The following is a 27,985-nucleotide window of genomic DNA, read 5'->3' on the forward strand; positions in this document are numbered from 1 at the left end:
ATATAAAAATAGTGACAAAAGAAGAAGCCATCAAGAAACTGCACAACCTGAGAGAGCTCAGAAGAATGACAACAAGAGTTATCAAGGAAAGAGATTTGAAGGTAATTGCTATAATTGCGGGAAGAAGGGCCACAAGCCCAGAGATTGTTGGTCTAAGAAAAAATATGTTGAAAGCAACGTGACGTCCTCCAACATAGAGATTGAGGAGGAATGGGATGTAGAGGCAATTTGTGTCATAGAAGAAAATGAGCTAGCGCTCATGGCAATGATGAGAGAACATATTGATTACAAGGACGACTAGATCATTGATTGAGGATGCTTAAACCACATGATTGACGATCAAAGTATTATCAGGCTTGGACAACATTGAAGAAATTCTTCCATAGGAGACGGGGGAGCAAATTGAAGAAATTCTTTCACAGAAGATACGGGAGCAAATTGTACACATTTGCTTAAGTGCTGATGTGCTTGTATATCCAAGTGACACTGATGTTGGTGAGAAAGAAGTGACTCAACTAAGGGAACATGGTGAAAAGGAAAAGGCACCTCAACGACTTAGACGGTCAGAAAGAATCCAGAAACCAAATCCAATGTATGTAAATAATGTAACGACCCGAAATTTTCTACTTAATTTAAGGTCGCTACTGTATACATACCATAAACATTGAATGCGGAAGACTTCATTTAAATTCCATAAAACATAACCTTTAACTTAAAAACACAGCCATGGACTTACGTGTTTCGAAAACATCTTTAAAACGACACAACAAAAGACCCGAAATAAAATAAATAAGCGTTTAAGTTTAAAACATCCTATTCTATCCTAAGTCTAAGAAAATAAATACCACTATCCTATGCATGTGCCATGATCTCGAGTTGCGATGCCGTCGTCAGCCGTACAGGAATGCCTTGCCTTAACCTGAAAAATGTAGTAGCACATGGCTTGAGTATTTAAAGAAATACTCAGTAAGTGACCCCACTATTGGGGTTAAATGCAACAATCACATGCAATGAAATGATGGGACCTATCTTTCGTTTCGTTTCGTTTCGTTTCGTTTCTTTTTCGTTTCGTTTCGTTTCATTTTCCCTACGGTGTAATCCTAACAGGTAATCGTGGACGTGTACCATATACTCTACACGCAGCCCATACGTGCGAGTATGGGCTCACCAGCTAGTTCGCACACCGCTGGGCCACTGTCCCTAGCCGGTGGGCATGCTCTGGGGGCCCACCGGGACCCGTTAAAACTAAAACCGTCACGGCAGCGCTATGCAGGGCATAACGATCGTTGTCCTGCCATTTGGATGTACGCGTCCGTACCCTCGTGATGGGATAGGGGTATCCCCCCAAATGCATGATCACACAATATGCATGAGGTCCCACTAGTCCTACAGTCATCATTTAATGAACATAACCCCGTGTCACGTTTTCATGCTTACATGTCATTCTCATTCTCATTCTGTTACATATCATACATATTCCTAGCGGGGTTATGTATCATGCAATTTACCGTATTTCATGTCATACAATTCATTCAGTTACATTCCAATACTCATACAACAAGCCATAATCGTACAAGGGCCACACATCGTCACATGCATTCATATCACATCAACTAAGCAGCATAAATAACATACATTCACGTTCACATGATTTCGTACTTAAGCACAATAATCTAGCATACAATGTATCATATCATAACCAAGTCATAACGTAAACACTTCATAGTCATATCGTTCTCTAACTTACCATAGCCTTAACGTTCTTATACCTATCACAGACATATCATTACGTGACGTACCTTAGTCATATCATCACCAGAACGTATCCTAACGCCATCGTTTTATCAATCTATCACAAACCTATCCCTCTCTACCCATAACCTAACCGTATTCTTTCATCAATCTCTCCTATCCATAGCACTCCGGTATGTAACCTAACCTTAACGTTTCATGAACGTATCTTACTCCTATCGTTACATTTCGTTTTGTGCATCCTTCTCGTATCCTATCTCAAACATCTCCTAGAGCACATCGTACCATAATTATTATCATACAATCCACATATTATATAACATAACATAACATATAGGAAGCATATCGATCCACAGACAATTCACACATATCAATATATATGATACGTGCAGAACCACAGGGCACGTGTCAACATAAAAATAACCATCCCGATAGTAAGGTCACTTACCTGGCTAGCTTAAGTCGTTGTCACAAATATATCTTTAATGAAAGTTCGATTCCGTCCTTTGAAATCCGAGTCAACCTATATGAGTTCATGACATCAGTTTCAAGTTTGAACTCTATAAAATTATTTCTCTAATTTAGATTGGCCATCGTAAAATTCTGATATTTCCGGTTAGACAAAATTTAAAGGAGCTCACCGCACTATGATATTTCCTGTTTTACTGTTAAATCGTGTTCAACAAATCTTTCCTCAATCTTTCCCTTCTTGTGTAACTATTTTTTCGTTAATCATTCTTACTTCCAAATCTTCTCTTTTTATTTTTATTATTATTTTTCTTTTCAGTTAACAGTGTTCTGTATTTCTATCTCTCTCTTTTTTTTCTTCTTATTTCTGTATTTCTATCTCTCTCATTTTTTTTCTTATTTTCTTGTATTCTTTCCCTATAATTCATATAAAATTACAACCTAAATCATTGCAACAATTGAGTAGATCTAAATCATTGCAACAAAGTAGATCTAAAATATAATTGGTTTTGATTTCCTAAACTCATATAGAATTCTTTTCATTTAATCTCTAATATAAAACTAAATAATTGTAACCAAATTAATATTATTTAATAAAATAAAAGGAAGATTTAATATACTGACCTCTTCAAATGACATATCTCCTACGGCGTAGCTAGTCTGCTTAAACCTTTTGTTTTCTTTTTCTATTTATTTTTGTAGGAAGGAAGAATTCTGGGTAAATTGCATTGTTTTTACATAAAAGAGATTGGTAATTTGTTGCCAGATTTATTTTTAGGGAAGAAGTGGTGAGAGATTGAAGGAAGGAGGAGGGATCGGTTACCAAATGTTTTTCTTCTTTTAATTTTTATTTATTTATTTATTATTTTATTATTTTAACTATTTTTTTTAATTATTTTTATTTGTTTATTTCTTTATTTATTTTCGGGCTATTACAAATAAGTTGTAATAGAAGACGAAATTAAAAGAGCCAGAGACGTATGAAGAAGCATCACAAAATATGACTTGGCAACCGGCAATGGAGGAAGAAACTATAACTTTGGAGAAAAATCATGCTTGGGAACTAGTGCCAAGGTCAAGAGATGTTAAATCTATCTTTTGCAGGTGGATTTACAAAATAAAGTGTATCCTGGATGGATTAATCGTGAGATACAAAGCTCAGACTGTAGATCTAAGGTTGTCTCAAGAATATGAATTACACTATGATGAAACGTTTAGTCCAGTGGCAAAGATCACTATCGTACAAGTTCCTCCAGCACTTGTGGTAAATAAAGATTGGAAATTATGGCAGGTGGATATGAAGAAAGCTTTCTTGCATGGAGAGTTGGACGGAGAGATCTATATGAACCAACCAAATGGATTTGAACATGAAGTTAGAGACATTAGTCAGTACAGGCAAAATCCAAAGAAGCTTCATTTGGATGTGGCTGGACGGACCTTGAGACATGTCAAAGGTACAATCAAATACAATTATTTGTATAAAAGAAGTAAAGACCACAAGCTAGCTAGATACCATGATGTTGACTATGCAGGATATCGTGGTACCCGAAGATCAAGTATTGGATATATATTCAAGCTCAGTTCGAGAATAATTTCTTGGTGTGCAAAAGGCAACCAACAGTATCATTGTCAACTAGAAAAGCAGAGTATAGCAGCTGGAGCAGCTCAGAAAAGTTTATGGCTGAAATTCTTGATGGAAGATTGACACCAGAAAATTAACTATCCAATACCACTTCATTGCAACAACCAATCTGCGATTCGCCTAGCAGAAAATTCGGTGTTTCATGCTAGAACAATTCGGTGTTTCTTCACTGTGGATATGCGGCCTCGTATTGGAGCTCTAGGGGGGCTCAATTATTTTGGTAATGGTGTGAGTACGTTGGGAGTGTTTTTGGAAGCGAAGGAATTGGAGGAAGAAAATGGGATGAGAATGGTTACAAACAAGATTAGTGATAGAATAATGGAGATAGAGAAAAGTGTGAAGGAGTAAAGTAGTGGAAATGGTGGAAGAAATTAGTGATAGATGGGGAAGAGAGATGCCCGTATCTAAAATAATTGGAATGGGAGGATCAACGAGGTTTGGAGTTTATGACATTGACTTCGGTTGGTGCAATAGTAAGAAAGTGGAAATGGTTTCGATAGACCCAAATGGAAGTTTTTCAATGACGAAGAGTAGAAGTGGGAGTGGAGGGGTGGAAGTTGGAATTGTTTTGCCTAAAGATGTTATGAATGTTTTCTCTTCTTTGTTCTACGAGGAAGTGAAAGAATAGTGTTCATTACATAGGTATTTCTTGTCTAAATGGTTTAATCAAGCCACCAATTATGTATTACTTTTCATGTTCTTTCATTATCTATTTTGAAATGTTAAGTTTAGATATGGACTCTCTTTCTTTTCTCTTTCTCTCTTACAAGAGTCCGTTTCAGAGGTGAAATTAAGAAGAGTGAAATCATTTAGTTAAGAATATTCCAAATAGTAACAAAAGAATAATTTATATGAAGTTGGAATAAGATTTGATAAACTATTAATTCTCTAATTATATATTTTAATGGGTGTTGGTCATGTTGGTGCATTCTCTACAATATGGTCAAATTACTTACTTTTTACTTTTAATAGTGAAGACTATCTCTAGAAACTAACACTGAATGTTCTAGAAGAAATCCTATAAAGTCAATATAGAATTACTTTAAGCAAAGCATGCTTAACTATAAAGTTGTTCCTATAATTGAGTCACTGAAAAGGAAAGTGCACCGTAACAACTCTACTTTTCTTCTAAGAGAAAGAGCTACTACATGCATGGTGTCACAACCTAGCTATGAAGAGTGTAGATTGCGACTCTTACGTTGCGACAAAAGAAGCAGTGACCCTCAAGTGGCGCCTATTTTGCCACACGAGGGTCTAGACGAGTGCCATGATGTGATCGAGGAGGACAGTGCATCATCTAACAAACCACACAGAATGGGCATTGAAGACAAGTCGAGACATAAGCAAGATAGAGACATCGACTAGACAAGAGTGACAAAGATAAGACTTGTTGAAGGGCCGGATAAGGTCCCGGACCTTAACCTCAAAAGTTAGGGTTCTAGAAGAAATTTGGGCATGCGGTTTTGGAGTTAAGTCTGTCCATATGAAATATGAATGCTTGCCAAATTTTGTGTCAATCAGACATAGACGCTCCATGCACTATATGACCGTTCGCCAAAATCATGTCTATGCGTAAAAGATTGAAAATGGCTCAAAATGTACTATAGGGGAGGCATGGTGTCAGCTGTCCACCACCCCTGGGATTTGTGGCTTAAGTGAGCTACCCTGTGGCACATACGAGTGTCATAACGAGTGCGAGCGTGCCAAAACGAGTGTCTTGGGCGACTTCCTTTGAAATGAGTTTTTTCAAGGACAGTATCAGGTGGTACGGGTGTGCCAGTTTTGCGCCCTAGCCCGCGTGTCAGAGGTTTATGTATGCGCCCTAGCCTGCTATCCTATACGGTATCCGTAAATGACATGGCATGGGCACAGGAGGGCCAATACCTCGATAGAACTCAGATGTATGAATGTTCAGGATGTCTCAATGAGATGAGCGATACGTGGGCCCGTTCTCGATGGCATGATCAAGGGAGTTGTGATGGCCGATGACACCTCGAGACTCAGGATGGTGTCAAGACATATGGGTCATGTCGATGGGAATCAAGATGACAAGATGAGACGTGATGTTCCATTGAGAAACCTTGTCCCCGAGTAGAGGCAAGGTCGAGCCGAATGACTTGGCCTAGTGTAGAGGCAAGTCGGTTATGTCGCAGACGATTGAACATGCACACGCAGGCAGCGTGTGTGGTTGAACAACCTTGGATTCTACACAAGCGATGTTCGATTGGTGAAGAAAAACCTTGCATAAGGTCCGATGGAGCCACAAAGCCGAGGTCAAAAATATATATGGGGCTTGATTCCCCTCAAGGCTGGTCGTGAACGTGTCAAGATCACGATGCTGCGCGGTTGAAAAAAGTAGGATCGTGACACATGACATTACTGTAGAGTCCGGAATACTTCAATTAAAATAGTTCATGAATGATGACATGGACTTAAACCGTTTGAAGATGTAAAAATTTAAAACAAAAACAACAAAAATAAAATAAAATAAAGAGAAGAATAACACAATGTTCTTATCTAACCTTTAGGCTACAAAATAAAAATGACTGCAACTACCCTAACAACTGGTTCCATGGCCTTCATCACGACGCCGTCGTCATCGTACAAGGGTGCTTTACCTTTACCTAGAATGTCAGAGTAGCACATGACTTGAGTATTTTAAGAAATACTAAGTAAGTAACCCCATTATTGGAGTCGAAAAATGCAAACACATAGAACATAGGGTAACCTATTCTTTTAACATAGCATAGCATGACCTTAGGTAGCTTCCCAGTCCGGGCAAGGTTGAATGTTTATTACTTCTCTACACATGACTCACACGTATGAGCATTAGCGTACCAGGTAGGCTCACACACACGTGGGCCAGCCTCATCGGGCTAGTACTCACTAAGGGCTTTATGTCGAGCACCACGGAGGGAAAGGACCCCCATAATATCACGGTGTACATAATGTGGTAAGTCATAATGTACATGTTCGTCGTCATCATAGTGTGAAAGTATTCCAAAGCATGTGTTACGCAAATATGCATGAGGTCCTTATAGCTTATAATCATGACATAATGTACGATGAAAAACTTCCATTTATCTATAATCATAATAAGTTTGTGATGAAAAACTTCCATTTATCTATAATCATAATAAGTTTGTGATTTCTGCTTACATAATTCTTGTACATTTTATAATATATAGCATAACTTTCCTAACATAGTCTGAGGAGGTTTATGTCTGAATATATATATATATAGCTTTCATGACATAGTATGAGGAGGTTTGTGCATCATATATAGCTTTCAACGTCAATGGATATTTTTGGAAGATGTTGATGGTCTTTCAATAGTATCATATATAGGCGGTTCTTTAACTGTTTTACCTTACTCAATAGGGCTTCGTTTCTGATGAATATCTTGAGTAATGATCCAACTAACTCCACTCTGCTACATTCTTCTGTAATTTGACCAAGGCTCTAATAATATTGCTCTTCAAATTCGAAATGTAATATACCTTGGTCCATAGATGTTGGTCGTCGTTGTACAATAGAACAAAATGGATCATTTGCCTTGAATCGATTAAATTGATCTGTCGCAATACTTCACGTTTTCAATGAACTTCTCATTAATCTCCTTGAACTTTGCTCGATCTCTAGTCATATGGTTGCTCGCTCGATTGTCTAGGTACCATATGTTGGTCTCCATTTGGTCTTATCCATTTGCGAAGAGGTCTGACATAATCTTCTCTTCATTGAGGATCAATAGGTTGGGCATCTTCTCGGCCAACATGAGTACAAGCTCTTCGTTATCTGTGAATGTGAGGTTTGCCTCCTCATCGCACTTCTTGTTGTGGCACTCCACCGCATAATACCCGTATTTTTCACAAGAGTAACACTTAATCATGCTCTTGTCCTTCAATTGGTTGACATTGTCATGGGTTTGTGAAGTATAGTCACGACCTCTCCTGTCACCACGCCCGTGGCCATGTCTGCAACCACGCCATGATCGTGCGAGCCACTCCTCATGTGTGAGTAAGAGGCTATTCTTCTCCTCTTTATCTTCATAGCCACTAAGTCTCTCCTCATGGACTTTAAGACGAACAGTGACCTCCTCAACCGACATGTTCTTAACGTCACCGAACTGCTTAATAGAGGTAACAATCTACATGAATCTAGGGGGGATAGCTCGAAGGAACTTCTTGACGATGGAGATCTCCTCCACCTTGTTGCTTAACGAATAGATGTTACTAATGATCATCGTCAATTTCATGACAAAGTCATCTATTTACTGACCATTCTTCATTCAAATAGCCTCTAACTCACTTTACAAGGTCTGCACCTTTACTTCCTTGACACGTTCCACACCCACATGCATTGTTTACAACATCCCCCACACTGCCTTTGTCGAGTCCTTCTCTGCCAACATGAGAAGGACATCCTCCAGGACTGCTTGGTAGATGGCAGTAAGAGCCAGTCTTTATGTTCCTCAACGCCATCACTATGCTCGATAGCACCCCACATGCCTTGTGTCTGTAAGTTAACACACATCTTTATCGACCATGCTGCATAGTTACCCTTTGTGAGTACTAAGTACTAGAACATTACTCTTTGTCATATCTCCTCTGACGACTTTATATGGTGACGAAATTTGTTTCGGCATCCTTGCTATGATACCAAATGTTTGATATGACTCACGATTGAAATGTATCAAAACAAATATATTAATTATAAAGAACAACTTGAAGGGAGAGATAACTTCTTAAATTTTCTCATCAAGTTAAAACCGCCAACAATTATTTAAGTAAATCACTAACTATTTTCTTAAATTTACGAGGGCAAAGAAGGCCCCTTCGGAGGCACGAGCTCAAGTTAATAACTATTTTTACTTAGTCAACCTTACTAACTCACATCCATCTTCTCCCTTTGTTCTTCGTTCACCAAACCCTAATATATATAACTCCCTTTCCTATTTCTTTCTCTTTTGATTTCATTGTTTATGTCTCTTTTAACTCCCTTCCCTATTTCCCTATTTCTCTCTCTTTTGTTTTCCTTATTTATCTCTCTTTTGCATTTTTTTTTTCGAAGAGAGAGTTCAGACCCCTCAAAAGGGTAGGTGGGGTAAAATAACCCGGTTGACCTTGACCCATATATATATATATATATATATATATATATATTTTCTAATTTCTTATATATTTTTTTAATTTTCTTGAGGTGTCTTGAGCACTTTTTCCTTCGGTACCCGTTTGAGATTCACTCTCTAAGATCTTAATAATATCCTCGAAGCTCAAGATGAATAAGAGCTATTAAGGAAACTAGGTATTACAGAGTACCTACTTCTCGCTTCTTAAGAGGGAAAACTATTTCCAAAGACCAACACGAGTCCTTTAAGCATGTTTTATCCTCACTCACATGCATCCTAAAAAAATTAGTAAGAAGTCACCCAACTTAGAATTGTTTCAAGTAAAACACGCTTAACAATGAAACTCCTATAATTGAGTCACCGAAGAAAGAAGGTGCACCTATTGGCTTTCAATTCTTTTAAATCTTTCTTATTTATCCTATTATCAGGATAGCTCTCATTGTGATGATATTGTATAATTTTAAATCACGCTAAATTAAATTGTATTTTTCTTTAATTATTTTTGCTTTTCATCTTTTAGTGACGGTCTAATTTCTCAAAATCTCGAAAATCTAGTTGTAACATGTAGATTATTAAATAAGTTTTGCATAGTTGAAATACATCAAATAAGCTTACATCAACTAGGCTTACAAGTTGTGGTTTCTATCTAGGAAGGTAGAATTTTTACTCACATATTAATTCATTTCTTTTAATTCTTTGGTTACTAATGCTTCCTTTAGATAACGAAGAGTTCGTTACCTCAGGCCCAACTCATGGTTCATGGTGCAGACACAACTCAGTCCATAACTCAATTCCAAGCTCAACTCCCCCATCCCCATTTCTACTCTCTACCATTGAAAAAACTCCATTTGCATTTATGGAAACATGCTCCACTTTCTTACTACTTCCCCACCAAAGTCAATATCATAAACACCAACCCTTGGTGATCCCGCCACTAAAATAAACTCCAATGCGTGTAACCTCAAGCGACCTCTTTCAGGGCAAGTCCAAGTATGTTAGGGTTAGGGACAAGTCCAAGTATGTTAGGGTTAGGGACGAGGATTTCAAAAGACTTTAACATAAATTGTGTGCAACCCATTTGGATGGAAGCCCTTGATTTGAAGAACATGGTGGATGTTTTGGCATCAGAAACCACATGGTTGGTTATGATGCCAATGGAAAACCCACATTTGGGGAACAAAGTGATTGCTACATCAAAACTAATGAATGCCTATTTGTAGTGGTGTTTTAATGGAGCTATTGTTATTAATTAAGATCAAACTAATTAAGACTAAGCTTTCATTTCTTTAATTATAATAATATTTGTTCAAGTAAACACTCTTGGGATTAGAGTTAGTTTTAAAAAATCATATACATAGAATAAAAAATTGGGACACGAGTTGAACGAGGAAGACAACATGTATGATGTTGGTATCTTGAGTAGAGTTTAACCTCACTCAACCAAACTCTATTATTATTATTTTTTTTTATTTTTGTTAAATTAGGTTGGGTTATCTTGTTTAAAAAGGAATATTTAAATCATATTTATTCACAGTATGTGTTAGATTAATGACTAAAATCTCATAAGACTCAAATATTAAATATTCATAAGGTCACACTGTATCGTTACCATCAATTACAAATGTCAAATATTCTTGATTTTCAAGTAGTTAGGATTCGATTCTAACCCTAGCTTCAGGTTGATCGTGTTGACCAAACCAATGTCAATTGGCAAATAGGCTCGAAATTTTTAGTTTTTCCAAAATTCAACTATAACGATCGTATTTTTCTACTACAATAAAGTCATTACTATATACTCTGTACATACAACTTTTCCGATTGATTACTCTTCGGCTTCACCTGTTTGCCCTCCAAATCATCCTTCGCACGCCCATCCTTTGCCAGACTCTGTACGTACAACCTCACCTTTTCCTAGCTCTAGAATGTTTCAGTTTATGCTCCTACCTAGTATCTGGATATGCCAAGAAAGATGTACAGTCTAATGAGGCTACTATGAAATATTTACTCATAAGNAAAACTTCATTCTCGATTCTACGAGAATTTTTATGAAAGCCTTTCATTTGCTTCTCTTCGATGGAAGTTTTATTTTCCCAGAATGTATCCTAATTTTTGGCCTAATTCTTCTTCTGATGATCGATTCAACCTCTGATCAAAAAGATATACCTTGGTTATATTTCATCTCTTCAACAAGTTTAGTAATGAGCATAACGGCCCTATTGTTCCGATGGAGAGAAGAACCTATGATTAGCTTTTCGGGAAATTTCCAAACGAACAATTTCAACGAAATCTTTCAATTTCTTATTTTACTATGTTCAACTCTATGTATTCCTCTATCCGTAGAGTACATTGAATGTACAGAAATGGCTATAACAGAGTTTCTGTTATTCGTATTAACAGCTACTCTAGGAGGAATGTTTTTATGCGGTGCTAATGATTTAATAACTATCTTTGTAGCTCCAGAATGTTTCAGTTTATGCTCCTACCTATTATCTGGATATACCAAGAAAGATGTACGGTCTAATGAGGCTACTACGAAATATTTACTCATGGGTGGGGCAAGTTCTTCTATTCTGGTTCATGGTTTCTCTTGGCTATATGTTCATGTGTGGGAGAGATCGAGCTTCAAAAAATAGTAAATAGTCTTCTCAATACTCAAATGTATAACTCCCCTGGAATTTCAATTGCGCTACTTATATTCATCACGGTAGGAATTGGGTTCAATCTTTCCCAGCCCCTTCTCATCAATGGACTTCTGACGTTCCAAAACAATCAGTTTCCCCTTAGCCAACATTTGTCTCTTTGATCTTTCTCTTTTTTGGTTTATCAAGATGTTGTCCTCTTTGAGCCTTTTCTTTTTTTGGTCTATCAAGATATTGTCCTCTCTAAGCTTTTCTTTCTTTTGTCTTTCCCTTTTTTTTTTCGGGGCCCAATGTCTTCACTGTCACTTGTCCCTTTTTTTGGTTTATCAAGATATTGTCCTCTTTGAGCATTCCCTTTTTTGGTTTATCAAGATATTGTCTCCGCTTTCCCCTTTTTTTGGTCTTTCAGTTTTTTAATCTTTCTCTTTTTTCAGGGTCCAACGTTCTCCGTGGCACTCGTTCCTTTCTCCAATCGATGTGAGACACCCACCAAATCCACGGGCCCAATGTCCTTACTGGCACACCACCAAATCCACCCCCCTTCGGGGCCCAGCGTCCTCGCTGGCACTTGATCCTTTCTACAATCGATGTGTGACCCCCACCAAATCCACCTCCCTTTGGGGCCCAACGTCCTTATTGGCACACCACCAAATCCACCCCATTTAGTGCCCAACGTCCTCTGGCACTCGTTTCTTTCTCCAATTGATGGGAGACCCCACCAAATCCACCCCCTTCGGGGCCCAGCGTCCTTGGCACACCGCTTAGTGTCTACCCCCTTCGGGGAAGAGCCTCCTTACTGGCACCTCGCTCGGATACCATTTGCAACGGCCCAGGCCCACCACTAGCAGATATTGTCATTTTTAGGTTTTCCCTTTTGTGCTTCCACTCGAGGTTTTTTAAACCTCGTCTGCTATCACCAGACGGTTATAAAGGGTGTTTGGTTCTCCTTTCCAACGGGATATCACACTCTATCTAAAAGTGACTGTAATAATATTTTTTAACCTTTTTTATAAACTATATATATATTTAAAGTTGAAGAATAATCTTATTGACCAATTACGCAAAAGTATGGATAGATAAACGAGATGTGAAGTGCAAGAACATGGAACAAGTGAGATTATCCAAGTCCTGTGCCCGATTGCTGATATGTTTAAACTAAAAAAAAAAAAAGAAAAAGAAAAAAAAGATTATCTATTTTTATAAGAAACAAGTTATAGTCAAACTATAAATAATAATTATTTAACAAATGGGTAGATGACCTTCGCGAGATTCCGTTCCATGAAGGAAATCAGAGGAGATTTGGGCGGGAAGTCAAAGTTTCAGCTAATTTTTGAAGAACTACATATGTACTTTCTGCCAACTTTGAGCGTGGATATTTCGTCTATGGTTAAAAGATTATGTACATGAAAATATCTTTGGAAAGTCGATTTAGAATTTAAAAACTTTGGTGAAGGAACTAAATTGATTCGAGCTAGGCACCGAGAGGCAGATCACAATCGGAGGATGCACGTGTCAGGCAACGAGAGGCAGATCACAATCGGCTGAGCGTGCGACATGTGGAGCAACACATCGGCATCCTGAGGAGACGCATGTTGTCTGACCCACGTGAGACTCAATTTAGCACCTGCTACCCAAGCCGATTGCATGACTTGACCTAATCTTATAATTCCTCTTTTGCATGCCACTTCACGCAGATAAGTGCTCATGCTCGACCCAGATGTGCATGGCTATTATTAGCGTGTGAAGCCGCGCGTAATCCTTCCCCTTTGCACACATGTAAGTCCTTTTTTGCCCTATTTCACCCTTTTTTTTCATTCACCTTTAGATACTGACCTTAATTTTACTCAAATTTTGAAGCTTTAGATGAGAGAAAAAATAAACTAAAAAATTACACACTCCATCCAAATAAGTAGGCACTCAAATCTTTTCGAGTAGAATTTGTAGGGATTGTTAGGACGTGCTAGCATGCTACTATTTCTTACTATAGATAGTTAGAATGTACATGTTTAGGACTCCAAAAGAGAAATTCTGAATGAGAATGCATTGGAGGTAGGTATGTTATGGATAATTTTGTTATATAGCTAGATTGAAATTCTGAGAATCGGAATGTTTTTATTCTTTCCATAGAACTAGAAAGAGATTAAGCATTACTAAAATATGAGTTGGACTATTTGAACAAGTAATCTATATTGGATGTATGTGATTACAAAATTTCCTCTACCAAGAGATTTTGGGATGAATACGATGAAAGATGGGCTATTGTGATTTGTGCTCTACGTAATTGATGGATGTTATCTCTCCGCTCAGTTTGCACAAAGGTTTTAGTTTATGTTTTCAGTGCTTTAGTTGATTGATAGGATTATCTTCCTAATTAGCCTGCACGAATATTTAGATTATATATACTATGCTCTAGGTGATTAATATGATAATACTACTAGGAAAGTATGCACAAGAGTACCAAGCTAAAACTAGGACATAAGAGCTAGAGTAGTTTCAAGTTGACCGAGGTCAGTATGTATTTAGTAAACCTAGAAGCTTAAGATTGTGAACGATGATTAGAGGTCTAGACCAGGGTGCACCTAGAGAATGGATTACCTCGAGGAGATTGTCCTAAATGTCCTAGAAATGAGAGACAAGATTTAAACCTCCTAAGAAATCCTCGTACACCTCCAGCACATCCAAGAATAATTAAGGTGGCCGTTCAAGCTATAAGTAGTAGGTATGGTGACATCATAGTCTCCACTACCCTTTTCACTTCGATACTAGTACTGTCAAGCAAGGCATAGGCCGTTTAGGGTATTGTATGCCCCAACCTTGTGGTAATGGCTAGAGGTCTCCCAAGAAAGGCCATTGAACTATAAACTCGTTGAAAAGAGGAAAGTGCGAGACCACAAAAATTGACTTAGTAGCTGGATGGCACACGAGAGGTCGCCCCCCGGCATAGGCCGTTTAGGGTATTGTATGCCCCAACCTTGTGGAAATGGCTAGAGGTTTCCCAAGAAAGGCCATTGAACTATAAACTCGTTCAAAAGAGGAAAGTGTGGGACCGCATAAGTTGACTTAGTAGCTGGATGGCATACGAGAGGTCGCCCCCCCCCCCCCCCCCCCNCCCCCCCCCCCCCCCCCGAAGTTAGATGACTTTATGGTCCTATGGGATGGCTCGTTTTCTAAAATTCCTTGAATGATGTTCAGATTAGCAGACACTATACTATCTGTTAAGGATATTTAGTACTAAATTATAGTTTACCATATATATCATATTTGATATTTTATTATAGGCAAATATCTAAATATTTGCTTTATTACCATAGGTATCTTTCCATTTATTGTTATTTCCATTTATTATTCTTTCCATATCCTTGTAATTTATTTGATTATAAATAAGATAACTTTCACACCATTTAGGTGGTAGATTAATCAAACATTCTCATGGTATCAGAGCCCTTTCGATTTAATAACCGTGATCCCTTATTTTCAATGGCTTCTAAATCCCCTACTCATTTTCTTTTCCACCACCCTTGCTGGCTTTGACACCGTAGGGGCAGTCTCCATGACTGCCACATGCGGAGCCGATTGATTACTCTTCAGCTCCACCCTTTTGACCTCCAAATCACCCATCGCCATACTTTGTACATACAATATCACCTTTTCCAACACAATCGATTTTCCCTCAACCAACATAGTCTCTTTCATTTTCTTCCCAATCTTCCCTTCATCCTTCACAGAAACCTTAACCTAAACCTATCATGCAGAGATTTACCTTTGGAATCTGGGCGCCGCATTGGCCTCTTCGCCAACCAAGTCGCCGCCGCCATTCGAGCCAAAATTGACTTCTTCGCCCACTGTGGTGACAATTCCCTCTTCAACATTGTCTTTGTCCCTTGCTCTAGGTTTCCCCTTCTACTTCTTGGGTTGACATATTCTCACCAGAGCCAATGCAGCATCGTCGGTAAGTGATGATCCCTCTTCATGGGTTAGACATATTCTCGCTGAAGCCATGGCAACATTGCCGCTGAGTGACGATCCCAAAGCAGTTTTCAAAAGTCAAGAAAGTGTTTCTCTATGCCTCTTCCAAACTAGGTTATTGACATCTTCATGAAAAGTGTTTCTCAACCGATCTCTGAATTTTTCAGATCCAAGCTTCACGTTCGTTCAAATCCGATGGTCAGCTTGCAGTGGGGTGATAAGGATATTTAGTACTAAATTATAGTTTACCATATATATCATATTTGATATTTTATTATAGGCACATATCCTTCCTACCATAGGTATTTTTCTATTTATTGTTATTTCCATTTATTACTCTTTCCGTATTTTTGTAATTTATTTGATTATAAATAAGATAATTTTCACATCATTTAGGTGTGGTGGATTAATCGAACATTCTCACTATCGCATCAAATCTTTATGAAATAGCGCTCAACCCAAGATACCAGTNAAAAAAAAAAAAAAAAAAAAAAAAAAAAAAAAAAAAAAAAGAAGAAGAAGTTGGGTAATTTGTATAAACCCCTAAATGTAAGTTTCATATTAGAGTATAGCTTGGTACTACGAGGCCTCTCATTTGCTCAGATAGTAATAGAGATTAGGCCTAAACTACCTGGAGCCTAGAGAAAAACTCATGGTTACCTATTAGGTTAAAAATGCAATGAGAGCCAACAAGTAGGTTGCTTACTGAGTACTTTTACACTCACCTCGTTTTCCTCCTTTTTTTTTTTAGGTGATCTCAAGTTAGTGTACGAGGTTGGGAAGTGCTCGAGAGCTACGCAAACATAGAGGAATGTCAACATGGGAGTCAATGTAATCTATATTTTGTCGGTTGTCATTTACATTCATTTTGTATCCTGCTCCGGTTCCCCATTTTTAAAAACCTGAACAACAGTTGTTTTTTTTATTTTTATTACTTTTATTTTGGATTTTGACTATGGTGCTGTATGACTTTAATTGCACGACATTTTACCATGTTTTTGCTTTCATTTATTTACTATTGTCTTATCTTTTAAATCATGGTCTGAAATTTGATGCCTTAAAAATCTATTGTGACAATTAAGCTGAACATTGCGTGGTGGATGCAAAACCAAACTGTGGGACTATAGGAGTAGATAGATTTGGGTCTTGACTATGACTCCTAATGTTATCTTTTTTGTTGAACGTTTTCATCAAAGTCTCTCGTATTAACTCTTTTTGTTTTAGGTTGTAATTCATTAACTACTTGCTTTTTTTAATGGATCAAAATTACTAAATCAATTTTTATTTCCATAATAGTAGTACCGATCAATGACTCGAGAATCCAAAATAGTGGGTCGTTATGGAGGTTCTCCACACGTAATTCACGTGGATCAAAGTCTTTACGGGCTAGCCCTTTTATATTTATTTGATTTTGACTTCATTACTCGGACAAAAATGACCAAGTATAATGAATCCAATCTCATCCATTACTCTTTTTTGTTCTTCTCATTACAAATGGAAGTAAGAAAGAACTCTACTCATCAACAAAATCCGAACAAATCAAAGATCATGGCAAGTTCCATGCAAATAGAAGTTGGTGGAAGAAAACGGACAACGAGCTACCTAATTCAATAATTACAATTAAAGAAATTAGAATAATTAGAATACTTCCACTCTATACGAGGCCCACATAGCCTTTATTTGAATTACTTCTTTTCTTTTTATTTTTATGGCACCATTCTAGAGGATCACATGTTTCACACTTTGTAAGATTAAAAAATATAAATCTCGGTTGAGTAAGTGAGGGAACAACGTGATTTGTTTGATGATCACTTTCTAACTACGAAGGAAAAAGAAAAATTAAGAAAGTTTGGGTACAAAAGGCAACATCATATCAACCTTGTTTAACCCAAAATTGAGCAACCAAAGGCAATAATGGAGGTTTTGGAGGTTTGCAATATCACTCCCTCTACTTCCCCGCTCACTCACTTCTCTCTCCCGCTCACTTTCTCCGATCTTGTGCAATTTATATCCCCACCCACCGAGCGCATTCTCTTTTACTCCTTGCCCGCCAATGACCTGCCTCGCTTCGATTCAATTCTCCAAACCCTCAAACATTCTCTCTCTCTCACACTCTCCCATTTCCTCCCTCTCGCTGGCAACCTCGTTTGGCCGCAACACTCCCCGGAGCCCTTTATTGTTTACAACCCTGGCGACTCTGTTTCCCTCACTATTGCTAAAACAGAGGCTGATTTCGACCATCTCTTGTCAAATCATGTTCGGAAGGCAAAGGAATCTCATTTCCTCGTACCCCAACTCCCAACATCCGACACCATTGCTCCACCCATGTCTCTTCAAATCACTTTATTCCCCAAAAGTGGGTTTTCCATTGGCATCATAACCAGCCATGTGGTTGTTGATGGGAAAACATCCACCATGTTCTTGAAATCATGGGCTTCCATTTGTAGTACACTCAATTGTACTAATAATAATAATCTCCCCACGCTGCCCCCGGAGTTGACACCATTTTTTGACCGAACAGCCGCAAAGGATCCAAATGGGTTGGAAAGATTATACGTTAAGCATTATGGAGCGTTTGTTCGTCAACCCAAAATACTTGTACTTACCCCAAAAAGGGTCATCTCAGACGATGTGGTGCATGCCACATTTGAGCTTACACGCATTGACATAGAGAAGTTAAGGAGAAAAGTAGCAACAAATTCTACATCCACTCGTCATCTTACAACTTTTGTATTGACATACGCCCTTATCTCAACGTGCATCGTCAAAGCGGAGCGAATTGAACCGAAAAGTAAGATTGCTTTGTTCTTCGCTGTGGATATGCGGCCTCGTATGGGAGCTCTAGGGGGACTCAATTATTTTGGTAACGGTGTAATTGGGTTGGGAGAGTTTTTGGAAGCGAAGGAATTGGAGGAAGAAAATGGGATGGCAATGGTTGCAAACAAGATTAGTGATAGAATAATGGAGATGGAGAAAAGTGTGAAGGAGAATAAAGTAGTGGAAATGGTGGAAGAGATTTTAGGTCGATGGGGGAGGGAGATGCCCATATCTAAAATGATTGTAGCGGGAGGATCGCCAAGGTTTGGAGTTTATGAGATTGACTTCGGGTGGGGAAATAGTAAGAAAGTGGAGATGGTTTCGATAAACCCGAATGGAAGTTTTTCGATGACGGAGAGTAGAAGTGGGAATGGAGGAGTGGAAGTTGGAGTTATTTTGCCTAAAGATGTCATGAATGTTTTCTCTTCTTTGTTCTACGAGGAAGTGAAAGAATAGTGTTCATTATGTACGCATTTCTTTTACAAATGGTTTAATCAAGCCACCAATTATGTGTTACTTTTCATGTTGTTTCATAATCTATTTGATACGTTAAGTTTAGATATGGACTCTTTTTTCTTTTATGTAATGCTCCTAATTTTCTCTATCCTAATTAGTGACGTTACCTTGTACTCATATAAGGAAAGTGCGATAGTTTATGTAAGATAGCCTCAAAAATGACAATACGTCTATTATTATAAGTAGATCATACTTGGAGGAAAAACAATGACAACAACCTAACCTAGAAGTAATCAACAGCTAACTAGAAGAAATAATTGCAATAACTATGAACCCAAAAAAATCCAACAAGACCCATACGACACTACAACCCTTCCTTAAGATTTTCATGGCCTTCGCAGCATCCACCGTTAGCCGTACATGGGAGCCTTGCCCTTACCTGAAAATACGGGTAGCACGTGGCTTGAGTATTATATAAAATACCCAGTAAGTCGCCCCACTGTTGAGGTTAAGCATATAATCATACATAAGGATACATGCGGTCGCACACAATACACATACATGAGCACAAGTGTCAAAAGAAAGAAACTGAAAGAGTGGTCTGTCTTCCATTCCTTCCCATGGCCTTAGGTCCTTGCCTTGTCTGGGTGGGGGTGGATGCATGGTACTTTCCCACACATGGCTCACATGCGTGATTGTGGGCCCACCAGGTGAGTTTGCATGTGAACTCCCTAGGCCTGGCTTGGTCGGGTATGTATGACATACAATACTGGACGCCACGGAAAAGGAGGGCTTGCATGATATCGTGGCAAACACAATATCGAATGTACGCGTCCATACCATCAGTAGTTTAGCGGGGGAGTGCCCCATGTACATAACCATAGCGTGCATAAGGTCCTTAAGGTTTACCTCCATGGCATTATACATACAACGTTCCATCCCCTCACCGCATTACATAGCATAACTGGTTTAAACATCGAGTAAGCATATCGTAGCATACTAGTCATCACATTCATGGCATGTGGGGTTCTCATTACAATCATGACATGTCAATCAAGCTCATACATACAGGGTAGCAAACCGTATCACAAACATCACATACATAGCATTTCACTGCAAGAAACATATAACCTAGCATACGTCAACAACACACATGGTGCATGCAAGGGCCACAGGGCACGCACCAACATATATACATAACTAACGCCAACAATAAGATTACTTACCTCCTTGGCCTTGGCCGAAGTCACTCACCACGCTAACCCCGGCGCCTAACTACCTCCTATAAGACAACATGATATACTTAGAGTCATTTCACAACTAGCTCTTATGCCTAGCTACTAAGGTACGTCCCTGTCACAAACTGTTCTATCAAAATGGAGTTATACTGACCTCAGATGGTTGAAACAAGGGTGGGAATTGCTCCAGAAGGGTTGGAAACCTAGGAATCAATATATTATATGTATGTCGAGCCGCTAAGCCACACCGCCAAGTTGAGAGCGCAACAAAGCCGCTGACAACGCCGAAACCGATGGGCTGCAAAGGACATTGACGACGCAGGGTTCCTGGATGCGTCTCTGGGTTGGGCCAAAAGGGAACAAGGCCCAATGGTGGTGTCTGAGCGCGGCCTGCGAGGTGCGGCTTGTACGCTGACCGAGACGAACTTGCGGAATGTCAAAGGGGCAACTCACGGCCGCCGCTTCGTCTTCCTTGCCCGAAAGCCTCGACAACCCTAATCAAGGAACTCGACTACTGCCGCCGGTGGAATGGTCGTCGTCCGTCCGCCTGTCTCTGGTGGCGCGTCTGTCCCTCCTTGCCTAACGTACCCTGGCACCAGGTTGCTCCTATCTAAGGACTCACAGAAGTCTGAAGTCTCAAGACATTTTCGATTCCTCACCTAAATCTTTCGTCTCCTCCCTCACAGGTACGACAGTGGTTCAAAAAGAAAAGACTACTAAGGTAGCTAGGGTTTAACATGAGGATTCAAGGAATTAATACGCCCTTGTTGGCAAAGGTATGTCTCACCAGAAATCTCGTGAATTCCGGTGAGATTTAAGGCGCGTTCTCCTTTTTGAAACCCTTATCGTTACATTTTCTCTATAGCTCTTACAAGAGTCCAAGATGAACTTAGAGGTGAAATTAAGAAGAGTGAAATCGTTTAGTTAATAATATTCCAAATAGTACCAAAAGAATAATTTATGTGAAGTTGGAATAAGTTTTGATAAAGTATTGATTCACTAATTATATATTTGAATGAGTGCTGGTCATGTTACTCCATCATGTATGATATGATCACATTACTTACTTTTTACTTCTAAGAATGAAAATTGTCTCTTCAAACCAACACGAGTGCTTTCAGCATATTTTGTCGTTACTCACATGCATCCTAGGAAACTTTGTAGAAAGTCAACCAATATAGACTTTCTTCAAGAAAAACAAGTTTTACCCTGAAGTTCCTATAATTGAGTTACTATAAAGAAAAGTGCATTGTAACAACTCTATTTTTCTACTCAGATAAAGGAGCTACTACATGCATGGTGTCACAACCTAACTATGAAGAGAGTTGGTTGGGATCCTCAAGTTGTGACAGAAGAAGCGACGACCCACAAGTGGCGCATATTTGGCCACACGAGGGCCTAGACGAGTGCCATGATGCGACCGTGGAGGATGGTGCATTATCTAACACACCACACATAGTGAGCATTAAAGACAAATCGAGACATAAGCAAGATAGAGACATTGAATAGACAAGAGTGGCAAAGATAGACTTGTTGAAGGGTCAGATAGGGTCCGGGCCTTAACCTCAAAAGTTGGGGTTCCAAAAGAAATTTGGGCATGTAGTTCTGGAGTTAAGTCTGTCCATATGAAATATGAATACTCGCCAAATTTTTTGTAAATCGGACACCGGACAGACACTCCATGAATTATATGACCGTTCGCCAAAATCATGTCTATGCGTGAAAGATTGAAAATTTCTCAAAATGTACTATAGGGGGAGGCATGGTGTCAGCTCTCCACCACCCCTGATCTGTGGCCTAAGTGAGCTACCCTGTGGCACATACGTGTGTCATAGCGAGGTTGAGTGTGCCGAAACGATATTCTTGGGTGACTTCCTTTAAAATGAATTTTTTCAAGGACAGTACCGAGTGGCATGAGTGTGTCAGTATTGCGCCCCAACCCGCGTGTCGAAGGTTGATATATGCGTCTGCTATCTGAGACGGTATCTGTAAATGACATGGCATGGGCACGGGATGGCCAATACCTCGATAGAACTTGGATGAATGGATGTTCGAGATGTCTCAATGAGATGAGCGACATGTGGGCCCGTTTCGATGGCATGACCAAGTGAGGTGTGATGAGCAACGACATCTTGAGACTTAGGATGACATCAAGACATATGGGCCATGTCGATGGGAATCAAGATGACAAGATGAGATGTGATGTTCCATTGAGAGACCTTGGCTCCGAGTAGAGGCAATGTCCAGCCGAATGACTTGGCTTAGTGTAGAGACAAGTTAGTTGTGTTGCAGACGATTGAACATGCATGCGTAGGAAGCGTGTGTGGTCGAACAGTTTGGATTCTGCATAAGCGATGTTCGATTGGTGAAGACAAATTTCGTATAAGGTCTGATGAAGCCACAAAGCCGAGGCGAAAAATATATATAGGGCTTGATTTCCCTTAAGACTGGTCGTGAGCGTGTCAAGGTCACGACATTGTGCCGTTGGAAAAAGTAGGATTGTAACACATGACATTACTGTAAAGTCCAAAATACTTCAATTAAAATAGTTCATGAATGATGACATGGACTTAAATGATGTAAAAATTTAAAACAAAAATAACAAAATTAAATAAACCAAAGAGAAGAATAACACAACGTTCTTATCTAACCTAAATGTTACAAAATAAACATAACTGCAACTACCTAATAACTAGTTCCATGACCTTCATCATGACGTTGCCGTCATCGTAGAAGGGTGCTTTACCTTTATCTAAAATGTAAGAGTAGCACATGGCTTGAGTATTTTAAGAAATACTAAGTAACCCTAACCTCATTATTGGGGTCAAAAAAATGCGAACACATGGAATATAGTGTGACCTATTCTTTTAACATAGCATAGCATGGTCTTAGGCAGCTTCCCAGTTCGGGCAAGGTCGAATTTTTAGTACTTCTCTACACATGACCCACACATATGAGTATTGGTGCACCAGACAGGTTCACACACACGTGAGGCAGCCTCATCGGGCTAGCAATCCTAACGGGCTTTGTGTTAAGCATCACGGAGGGAAAGGACCCCCATAATATCATGGTGTACATAATGTAGTAAACCATAAGTCATAATGTATATGTTCGTCGTCATCATAGTGTGAAAGTATTTAGAAGCATGTGTTACACAAATATGCTTGAGGTCCTCATAGCTTATAATCATGACATATTGTACGATGATACACCTCCATTTATCTATAATCATAATAAGTTTGTGATTTCTGCTTACATAATTCTCGTACATTTTGTAATATATAGCATAACTTTCATGACATAGTATGAGGAGGTTTATGTATCATATATATAGCTTTCATGACATAGTCTGAGGAGGTTTATGTATCATACATAGCTTTCAACGTCAATGGATATCTTTGGAAGATTTTGATGGTCTTTCAATAGTATCACGCGGTTCTTTGACCTTTTTACCTTAATCAATAGGACTTCGTTTCTGTCGGATATCTTAAAAAACGAGCTAGCTAACTCCACTCTGCTACCTTCTTCTGTCATTTGATCAAGGCTCTAATAATATTGCTCTTCAAACTCGAAATGTAATATACCTTGGTCAATAGATGTTGGTCGTCGTTGTACAATAGAACAAAATGAATCCTTTGCCTTGAATCGATAAAATTGATCAGTCGCAATACTTCACGTTTCCAGTGAACTTCTCATTAAGCTCCTTGAATTTTGCTCGTTCTCTGGTCATATGGTTGCTCGCTCGATTGTCTAGGTACCATCTGCGAAGAGGTCTGCCATAATCTTCTCTTCATTGAGCATCAATAGGTTGGGCATCTTCTCGGCCAACATGAGTGTAGGCTCTTCGTTATCTGTGAATGTGAGGTTTGCCTCCTCATCGCACTTCTTGTTGTGGCACTCCACCGCATAATACCTGTATTTTTCACAAGAGTAACACTTAATCATGCTCTTCTCCTTCAATTGGTTGACATCGTCATGAGTTTATGAGGTATTGTTATGACCTCTCCTGTCACCACGTCTGTGGCCATGTCTGTAACCACGCCCATGATCGTGCGAGCCACTCCTCATGTGTGAGTAAGAGGTTATTCTACTCCTTTTTATCTTCGTAGCCACTAAGTCTCTCCTCATGCACTTCAAACCAACCAGTGACCTCCTCAACCGATATGTTCTTAAGGTCACCGAACTGCTTAATGGAGGTAACAATCTACATGAATCTAAGGGGGATAACTCGAAGGAACTTCTTGACGATGGAGATCTCCTCCACGTTTTTGCTTAACGAATGGATGTTACTAATGATCATCGTTAACTTCATGGAAAAGTCGTCTATTTACTCACCATTCTTCATTCAAATAGCCTCTAACTCACTTTACAAGCTCTGCACCTTTGCTTCCTTGACACGTTCCACACCCACATGCATTGTTTACAACATCCCCCACACTGCCTTTGTCGAGTCCTTCTCTGCCAACATGAGAAGGACATCCTCCGGGACTGCTTGGTAGATGGCGGTAAGAGCCATCATGTCCTTGTGTTCCTCAACGTCATCACTATGCTTGATAGCGCCCCACATGCCTTATGTGTATAAGTTAACACACATCTTTATCGACCATGCTGCATAGTTACCCTTTGTGAGTACTAAGTACTGGAACATTACTCTTTGTCATATCTCCTCTGATGACTTTGTATGGTGACGAAATTTGTTTCGACATCCTTTGCTCTGATACCAAATGGTTGATATGACTCACGGTTGAAATGTATTAAAACAAATATATTAATTTATAAAGAAAACTTGAAGGGAGAGATAACTTCTTAAATTTTCTCATCAAGATAGGCTCTTCGTTATCTGTGAATGTGAGGTTTGCCTCCTCAACGCACTTCTTGTTGCGGCACTCCATCGCATAATACCTATATTTTTCACAAAAGTAACACTTAATCATGCTCTTGTCCTTCAATTGGTTGACATCGTCATGAGTTTGTAAGGTATTGTAATGACCTCTTCTGTCACCACGTCCGTGGCCATGTCTGTAACCACACCCATGATCGTGCGAGCCACTCCTCATGTGTAAGTAAGAGGTTATTCTCCTCCTCTTTATCTCCGTAGCCACTAAGTCTCTCCTCATGGACTTTAAGATGATCAGTGACCTCCTCAACCGATATGTTCTTAAGGTCACTGACTGCTTAATGAAGGTAACGATCTACATGAATCTAGGAGGATAGCTCGAAGGAACTTCTTGATGATGGAGATCTCCTCCACCTTGTTGCTTAACGAATGGATGTTACTAATGATCATCGTCAACTTCATGGTAAAGTCGTCTATTTACTCACCATTCTTCATTCAAATAGCCTAAGTTTTGATAAAGTATTGATTCACTAATTATATATTTGAATTAGTGTTGGTCATGTTACTGCATCATGTATGATATGGTCACGTTACTTACTTTTTACTTATAAGAGTGAAAATTGTCTCTACAAACGAACACGAGTGCTTTCAACATATTTTGTCGTTACTCACATGCATCCTAGGAAACTTTATAGAAAGTCAACCAATATAGATTTTCTTCAAGAAAAACAAGTTTTACCATGAAGTTCCTATAATTGAGTTACTAAAAAGAAGAGTGCATTGTAAGAACTCTATTTTTTTATTCAGATAAAGGAGCTACTACATGCATGGTGTCACAACCTAAACTGGGTTGGGCCGAAAGGGAACGAGGCCCAATGGTGGTGTCTGAGCGCGGCCCGCGAGGTGCGGCCTGTACGTTGACCGAGACAAACTCGCGGAATGCCAAAGGGGCAACTCGAGGCCGCCGCTTCGTCTTCCTCGCCCAAAAGCCTCAACAACCCTAATCAAGGAACTCGACTACTGCCGTCGGTGGAATGGTCGTCATCCGTCCGTCTGTCTCTGGTGGCGCGTCTGTCCCTCCTTGCCCGACATACCCTGGCACCAGGTTGCTCCTATCTAAGGACTCACAGAAGTCCGAAGTCTCAAGACGTNATAATTGAGTCACTGAAAAGGAAAGTGCACCGTAACAACTCTACTTTTCTTCTAAGAGAAAGAGCTACTACATGCATGGTGTCACAACCTAGCTATGAAGAGTGTAGATTGCGACTCTTACGTTGCGACAAAAGAAGCAGTGACCCTCAAGTGGCGCCTATTTTGCCACACGAGGGTCTAGACGAGTGCCATGATGTGATCGAGGAGGACAGTGCATCATCTAACAAACCACACAGAATGGGCATTGAAGACAAGTCGAGACATAAGCAAGATAGAGACATCGACTAGACAAGAGTGACAAAGATAAGACTTGTTGAAGGGCCGGATAAGGTCCCGGACCTTAACCTCAAAAGTTAGGGTTCTAGAAGAAATTTGGGCATGCGGTTTTGGAGTTAAGTCTGTCCATATGAAATATGAATGCTTGCCAAATTTTGTGTCAATCAGACATAGACGCTCCATGCACTATATGACCGTTCGCCAAAATCATGTCTATGCGTAAAAGATTGAAAATGGCTCAAAATGTACTATAGGGGAGGCATGGTGTCAGCTGTCCACCACCCCTGGGATTTGTGGCTTAAGTGAGCTACCCTGTGGCACATACGAGTGTCATAACGAGTGCGAGCGTGCCAAAACGAGTGTCTTGGGCGACTTCCTTTGAAATGAGTTTTTTCAAGGACAGTATCAGGTGGTACGGGTGTGCCAGTTTTGCGCCCTAGCCCGCGTGTCAGAGGTTTATGTATGCGCCCTAGCCTGCTATCCTATACGGTATCCGTAAATGACATGGCATGGGCACAGGAGGGCCAATACCTCGATAGAACTCAGATGTATGAATGTTCAGGATGTCTCAATGAGATGAGCGATACGTGGGCCCGTTCTCGATGGCATGATCAAGGGAGTTGTGATGGCCGATGACACCTCGAGACTCAGGATGGTGTCAAGACATATGGGTCATGTCGATGGGAATCAAGATGACAAGATGAGACGTGATGTTCCATTGAGAAACCTTGTCCCCGAGTAGAGGCAAGGTCGAGCCGAATGACTTGGCCTAGTGTAGAGGCAAGTCGGTTATGTCGCAGACGATTGAACATGCACACGCAGGCAGCGTGTGTGGTTGAACAACCTTGGATTCTACACAAGCGATGTTCGATTGGTGAAGAAAAACCTTGCATAAGGTCCGATGGAGCCACAAAGCCGAGGTCAAAAATATATATGGGGCTTGATTCCCCTCAAGGCTGGTCGTGAACGTGTCAAGATCACGATGCTGCGCGGTTGAAAAAAGTAGGATCGTGACACATGACATTACTGTAGAGTCCGGAATACTTCAATTAAAATAGTTCATGAATGATGACATGGACTTAAACCGTTTGAAGATGTAAAAATTTAAAACAAAAACAACAAAAATAAAATAAAATAAAGAGAAGAATAACACAATGTTCTTATCTAACCTTTAGGCTACAAAATAAAAATGACTGCAACTACCCTAACAACTGGTTCCATGGCCTTCATCACGACGCCGTCGTCATCGTACAAGGGTGCTTTACCTTTACCTAGAATGTCAGAGTAGCACATGACTTGAGTATTTTAAGAAATACTAAGTAAGTAACCCCATTATTGGAGTCGAAAAATGCAAACACATAGAACATAGGGTAACCTATTCTTTTAACATAGCATAGCATGACCTTAGGTAGCTTCCCAGTCCGGGCAAGGTTGAATGTTTATTACTTCTCTACACATGACTCACACGTATGAGCATTAGCGTACCAGGTAGGCTCACACACACGTGGGCCAGCCTCATCGGGCTAGTACTCACTAAGGGCTTTATGTCGAGCACCACGGAGGGAAAGGACCCCCATAATATCACGGTGTACATAATGTGGTAAGTCATAATGT

General features: G+C 39.6%; 1 protein-coding gene and 1 long non-coding RNA gene across 2 annotated transcripts; one reads left to right on the forward strand and one right to left on the reverse strand.

Annotated features, from left to right (window-relative positions):
• Positions 1-12,883: 12,883 nt before the first annotated feature.
• LOC111777021 (malonyl-CoA:anthocyanidin 5-O-glucoside-6''-O-malonyltransferase-like) lies at positions 12,884-18,905 on the forward strand. Its single transcript, XM_023656465.1, has 2 exons — positions 12,884-13,015; positions 17,495-18,905. The coding sequence occupies exons 1-2, from the start codon at positions 12,884-12,886 to the stop codon at positions 18,866-18,868; spliced, it is 1,506 nt and encodes a 501-aa protein (XP_023512233.1). The 3' UTR covers positions 18,869-18,905.
• Positions 18,906-19,227: 322 nt separating this feature from the next.
• LOC111777890 lies at positions 19,228-20,307 on the reverse strand. Its single transcript, XR_002812430.1, has 3 exons — positions 20,261-20,307; positions 20,095-20,150; positions 19,228-19,307 (listed from the first exon to the last, which is right to left on the reverse strand). It is a non-coding gene; the product is annotated as an uncharacterized LOC111777890 (long non-coding RNA).
• Positions 20,308-27,985: the final 7,678 nt, after the last annotated feature.

The sequence above is a fragment of the Cucurbita pepo genome, chromosome LG16 (assembly GCF_002806865.2).
Source record: "Cucurbita pepo subsp. pepo cultivar mu-cu-16 chromosome LG16, ASM280686v2, whole genome shotgun sequence".
Taxonomy (NCBI): domain Eukaryota; kingdom Viridiplantae; phylum Streptophyta; class Magnoliopsida; order Cucurbitales; family Cucurbitaceae; genus Cucurbita; species Cucurbita pepo.

Excerpts from the sequence above, each read along its gene's own strand:
- LOC111777021 (XM_023656465.1), top strand. The coding sequence starts at position 12,884 with ATGACCTTCGCGAGATTCCGTTCCATGAAGGAAATCAGAGGAGATTTG. Across the intron at positions 13,016-17,494 it reads GCGTGGATATTTCGTCTATG|CAACCAAAGGCAATAATGGA; the intron begins GTTAAAAGATTA and ends CCCAAAATTGAG.